Raw genomic sequence first — 6,385 nt, 5'->3', positions numbered from 1 at the left:
TGAAGAAGCCGATGCTCCGATGCCACATGCCACTTCATCGCCAGAGCTAGTATGTCATTATTAATCATGGATGGGAAGTCATCAAGACCACCATCCTGCCAGACTAATGCCCAAGAGAGGAAGCCAGGGCTGCCGACAGAGTTGCATATAGGGCTGCAAGAAAAAGCTCGAGGCTCGTGAGCTACTCGAGATCGACTTGTTTTTTTTTTGGCTCGGCTCGAGATCAAGTCGAAAAGAAACGAGGTGAATACAAACACTATATATGTAGCTCGATCCAGAAATGAGCTGATCTTGTGCCAATAGCTCGCTTGATTTTAGCTCGATAACTCGGCATAATGTCATTATATTAAATGATCATGCCATATAATAAATGAAAACATTGTAATTTATATATGTTATGCTTCATTAATATGGTACATGCTCGGCTATATTGTGAGAAAATAAGTCAAACTACTCATAAATCTATATTATCATCGTTTTGATTGGAACAATATTTTTTGATGCTTTTTTGCGTGGTGTTGTGCCTTACCTAGTGGGAATAACCAACACCGATTATATTTTTTATTGTCTCATTTAGCTCGAAACTAGCTCGAGATCGTTACAAGCTGAGTAAGAGTCATGTTCTACAGCTCGATCTTGAGCTTCACCCAATTTGGACTCGCTCAAATATTAATATGAGTTGAGTTGAGCCAAGTTCAACTCGCTCGAACTCGACTCATGTGCAGCCCTAGTTGCATATCCAAGAGACAAGTCTCTATTTTTCACATGCCTCACTTCAGCACTAGAGGCCACATCGACGTGACGAAGATGAGGCAGGAGAACCAAACTGCAAAAGGTAGCCACCGCCGCCATGCTGACAAACCCTGCAAATTGTTACCCCACCTGCCAGAACGACCAGGTAGGAATCTACGCCATTGAGCCGTCGACGTTATCTAGGTTTATACTAACTTGCAGGAGTACATTCATTATTATTAGTGGGATACACAACTTGTGGTCACCAAACATGCCACGTGTATTGTCTTTCATTAACAAGAAAATGGCAAGAGTTTGCATATGTATGTGCACGCAAGTTTCTTTTATTTCCTTTTCGGCCAGGTATCCAAGTTGACAACGAAGTGTCTCTATAAATAGAGATCCGCTTGCATCTCCGAGATCTCTCTCTACAGGTCCATGCATGCAGCACACACCTCTTCCAAGAATGGCATTCGCGTTCTTGCCGGAACTGCCCATCTCCATACTTGTGCTACTTGTAGTCGTTCTAGGTTTGTACTACATAAAGTCTAGTAAGAATCCACTGTTGCCAGTGGACTGGCCAGTAGTGGGCATCCTCCCTTCCCTAGCCATCAACCTCCACAGACTGCATCAGTATATCGCCTTTGACCTCCTATCACGGTCCGGCCACAGCCTAAAGTTTGCCATAGCTAGCATACAGATATTCCTAACCTGCGACCCGGTGAATATCCAACACATTTTCACCTTGAATCACACAAACTACCCCAAGGGTGAGGAGTTCGCCGATATCTTTGATGTGGCAAGGGGCTCACTCTTCACTGTCGACGGCGAGCCATGTCGTCGTGAGCGCACAAATTACCAAGGTGTGTTGAGCAGCCCACGGGTGGTCGGGCTAATGAACACGTGTTGTCGTGATAAGGTGGAGAAGGGCCTTCTGCCCTTCATGGCCCACATGGCGTTAACAAATGCTCATGTCGACATGAATGATCTCATTATGAGGCTCGTGTTTGACATGTATGCCATGACCATCTTCGGTGTGGACACTGCTTTCTTGTCCCTTGACATGCCGCCGGTGCACGTCGCGGATGCGATGGACACGGTCATGGAGGTGGCCTTCATCCGACACATTGTGCCAGTATTTTTCTGGAAGGTGATGAGGCGCTTGGACATTGGTCCGGAGAGGAAGCTTGCCGCCGCGCAAGCGGTGCTTCGCTGCTTCACAATGGACATGATCATGAAGAGGAGGGGGAACGACCATGGTATTGTTCAAGAGGTACCCGTAGACATTCTGTCCAATTATGTCAATGACCCAAGATACAATGATGATTTACTCCAGGCAACTCTCATTACCTACATGATCGCCGGGAGGGACACGATCGGTACTACCTTGTCGTGGGTCATCTACAACCTCGCCAAGAACCCGCACGTCGTGTCGAGCATACATGATGAACTAGCACCCATCATATCCCGCAAACCATCCATTGCAGGAGCCACCATGACGATGTTGGATCTAGATGATGTCAAAGCCCTAGTTTATTTGCAAGCCACCCTATTGGAGACACTCAGGTTGTACCCGCCGATCCCTATCGAGCGCAAGTCTGTTGTCACCACCGATGTAATGCCAAGTGGCCATGAGGTGTGTGCCCGGGACATCGTCCTCGTCTCCATCTACTCCATCGGAAGGATGGAGTCTGTCTGGGGAGCTAACTGCCGGGAGTATAGGCCAGAGAGGTGGCTCTCAGAGGATGGACGCCAGCTGCGACACGTGCCCTCTCACAAGTTTTTGGCTTTTAACTCGGGCCCAAGATTGTGCCTTGGCAAGGATATTGCAATCATGCAGATGAAGATCATCGTTGCTGCTATCGTGTGGAACTTTGATGTGAAAGTGTTAGATGGTCAAACCATCGAGACAAAGTTGTCTTGTCTTCTGCAAATGAAGAATGGCCTGAAGGTTAAGCTGAATAAGCGGGAAATGTAATGTACCTAAGGGTTGGCCGAGTTCTCATGATATATGTATGTGTATTCCTTGCTATATATGAATAAAATAAATCATTGCTTAGTATGTACTGTGCAAAAATCATGTTTAACATGAGTTACATTTCCCCCACCAAATTACTTCCGGGACTAAAACAGAAATACCAAAGTTATGCTACTTATAATCATTTGCTTTTTTATTGCCGTTGATATAGAAGATCCTCACGCTGCAATATCATGCACATGACAAGCATGTTATGAGAAGACCATCATGTGAGCTGTGACAAACTCTACCCTGTACATCAATGGCGGAGACAGGGGGGACCAGCAGGGGCCCTGGCCCCCCCTAATACAACTGATTTAAGCCTAATATACATCTGAACAAGTGATTATTTGCTATGAAAATGGTGTATTATAGTGGGCTGGCCCTCCCTGACGAGGCTCAGTAACACTCGGCCCTCCTCATCCTTTTTTCCTGGCTCCGCCACTGCTGTACATCATCGCAAAGACAACTCCAATTGGACAAACAAAAATGCTACTACCTCTATACCAAAATATATAACTTTTTTGTAGGCTAAACAAACCTTAAAAAACGTTTTATGTTTCGATACGAAGGGAGTTGTATCTACGTACATGGCACTTGCCCGTAGCTCCATGCTCCGATTTGTGGGCAAAGCGCATCGGATTAGATGGTGTTTTTCATACCCTTATGATAATCTACCATAACTGTCACATGCAGCATTTACAGTCATCTACTCACTCCGTCCCACAATATAAGATCGTTTAATTGAACTATGTCACTGTTTCCCAGTAGTACATACTAATGGCTACTATTGTACTGATCTAGGGGAGTCAGTACAATAGTAGCCATTAGTACATAATACTGGAAACAGTGACATAGTTCGGTTACTGTCGTTGAATAAAATCATTTACAACAAGGGGAAACAGATATACATATCAACCCTGGTCATTTTCGACCTACTGGTTCTATAAAACCACATACAAAGAGGATACAGACGGAAATGTCAGTAATATTTCAGTCTGTCATCCAAAACATCTTATATTTGTGAATGAAGAGAGTAGAACAGAAACCGAGGGGCCGACGCTAGTATAATCAAAATTGACGCTAGACTATGGTATAACCAAAACTTACACGACTATATGGTATACAAAGTGCAGGTGGATACATTACACAACCAACACCAACACCTGGTATTTTGTTAAAGGATCGCAGGAATGGAAGCGAGTTTCATGTCCGGCAAACACATCCAAACGCCATTGTGAGCACACCGGCTCACCTTCTTGCTTACATCTAGTGTGGCACTCTTCAGTGACCTACAGGTGCTTCCCTTCCTCCGGTCGATTGGGAACAGCCTCGTTACCGATGGAACGCTGCTAGCGCAGTCGGCCTGCCAGACCCGTTAGCTCGCTGCCCACGATCGCTGCTCATGAAGCAAGCGTGCGAACCAGACAGAGGCACAAGATGGCGCCACTCCAACAATCAGCAGATAAATGGCTTTGCAAAAGTTGTCAATGGTCTTTTATAAAAACAAAAAGGAATAAGAAGTATTATATCCTGATTAAATATATTATAACCGAACATGGAAGCTCAAAAGAGCCAATTGCTAATGTGAATTCTTGACCTTGTTGCCTTGAAAAGGATACTTCTCTGTGTGAAGTTAATTGTAAAAAAGGAAAATGCAACCTGCAAAAAAATATCAGCAGGTACTGCATTTCTATATAGGATTGTTATAAGATGCATATAGAATGCAAAGCCTTATGAGATAGGTGGAATCACAAGTTCACATCCATGAACTGAGGTGGGCCAATAAGAGATGAAGGGAAGGTGTAAAACATAAGTCCTCTAATAACTCTCGTATTTCCATCGGAGGGAAGGCAAGAGGCTCACAAAAAGTGCTGAACTTAGTGCATCAGAAAAGCTAAGTTCTGCTCAAATGCTATCTGAAACAAACAACCCTTGAGCTATCATATACAGGTTGTCATAATGGTAAATGATCTATTTAGCTTTGGATCAACCTAAACTCTGCGGAGGCATGGTTCTCCTCATAGTGCATCTTACTTTAAGATCAACATGGTTTCACTTATGTTTATGTGTAATTTTGAAGAGGCACTTGGCTGCGAGCCAATACATCACAGAAGTAAGAGGATAGACAAAGACAACAATCTATTTAGCTTTGGATCACGCTAACGATATTTGTCACGATTCACCTAAGCTAATTCGAAGAATCTGATGATAAATTGGTTGGCCCATCTTCTGCTTAGGGAGTTAAGAACAATGTTAAGTTACAGAACCATCTCGAGTGTTTTAACTACGACATATATCTTGGTGATAGTCCTGCTGAGACTGACGTCTATAAACCGGCGGAAATCACAGTCCCCGGCGATGTGGGACTAAGAAGATTGCACTCTGGTACATGCGCTGGTCTTACCTGAGCCCGAGTGGGCCGCCGGCGCCGCACCTCCTCCCTCTCCCGCCTGGTCTCCAGGAGTCGCCGGGGCGATACGGAATGGCAGGGGCTCCTCAATCCACACCGCCCCTCCCCAGTCGTCCAGCCGCCGGCGCATCTCCTCCCCGCCCCCCGGCTAACCGCGCCGAAGGACTGCGCCCTCGTACTCTTCGGTGGCTCAAGGCGGGAGACCGAGCGCGGAAATCACCGCTCGCGGGAAGGAGCGCCGCGGAGGAGAACTCGTTCCGGCGGCCGATCTTGGGGTCGGGGTCCAGGAAGAAGAGTCGACCTCTGGCACAGTTTTTTTTTCCTGAGGATTGAGTTCGGCCGGTGGCCTGTAGCGCCTCTTTAGATTGGCCAGGCCCAGCGCGTGTGACTATGGGCTGGGCTAGTTTGGTTACTAGCCTGGAGACCGTGCCTGAAGAATATAGCCGCCTGTACTCTGCCTGAGAATTTGATCTTTGCAAGCCGGGAGGATATATGTTTGGTTATGTGCTAGTATCAAGAATAAATTACAGCAAAAAAGCTAAAGAAAGGAAGGTGTTGGCTGGCACGAGTTCCCACACTAGCATTGGTCGCCAGGCAGTTGTTAGCCTGTGTCCAGGCGTGGGACTGGCAGGCTAATGAAGATGCGTCAGACAACTGCTACGTTTTTCAGGAATGAAATCAAACAGCTCCCAGGCAGATCACAAGCACGCCTCAGGTCAGGCTCGAAACAAACAGGATGCAAACAAAACTAACCCTATATGCGCCTGGCGCAAGTCCACTTCCAAGGAATATCCTATTTGACGCACCCTGCGTAGAACAGTCGACCCTTCGCACAAAGGTGCCGATCGAGTAGTAACCTGGGCCGGCCCATTATCGTGTTCTATAATTTACGGTTTTGGGAACATTCTAGAGCTTCCCAGCCGGTTTTTTTCTGGTTTAGGTTCCCTGAACCGGTTTTCCTACTTTTTGGTGTTTTCTTTTTAATATTCTTTCTTTTCTTTTCCTTTTCTGTCTCTTTTTTCTTTCTTTATTATTTTTCAAGTTCATGTTTCAAAGATTGTTTGAAAACTTAAAATTGGTTGTGCTTTTGAAAAATGGTCGTGTTTTCAGGAATTGTTCATAAATTCAACAAACATTTGCTTTTGCATGAATTGTTCAGAAATTTTAAAAATGTTCCTTTTTCAAAAATTGTTCATAATGTTTTTGTTCGTATTTTTCACAGG

General features: G+C 45.3%; 1 protein-coding gene across 2 annotated transcripts; it reads left to right on the top strand.

Moving 5' to 3' along the window:
- The first annotated feature begins 1,169 nt into the window (after positions 1-1,169).
- Positions 1,170-2,794, top strand: LOC125556462 (noroxomaritidine synthase 2-like). 2 transcript variants are annotated; one of them, XM_048719193.1, is made up of 2 exons: positions 1,170-2,005; positions 2,069-2,794. In XM_048719193.1, exons 1-2 carry the CDS (start codon positions 1,175-1,177, stop codon positions 2,708-2,710), a joined length of 1,473 nt encoding a protein of 490 aa, XP_048575150.1. In that variant the 5' UTR covers positions 1,170-1,174; the 3' UTR covers positions 2,711-2,794. The 2 variants fall into 2 exon arrangements, with proteins under 2 accessions (XP_048575150.1, XP_048575148.1); XM_048719191.1 differs by having other exon boundaries at positions 1,170-2,794.
- The last annotated feature ends 3,591 nt before the right edge of the window (positions 2,795-6,385 follow it).

Source organism: Triticum urartu, chromosome 5, assembly GCF_003073215.2.
Source record: "Triticum urartu cultivar G1812 chromosome 5, Tu2.1, whole genome shotgun sequence".
NCBI classification, from domain to species: domain Eukaryota; kingdom Viridiplantae; phylum Streptophyta; class Magnoliopsida; order Poales; family Poaceae; genus Triticum; species Triticum urartu.
Note: the sequence above shows the minus strand (reverse complement) of the source record. Positions and strands in the feature narration are given on the sequence as shown.

What these genes read in the sequence shown, in the direction of transcription:
- LOC125556462 (XM_048719191.1), top strand. Translation starts at nt 1,175, where the DNA reads ATGCAGCACACACCTCTTCCAAGAATGGCATTCGCGTTCTTGCCGGAA.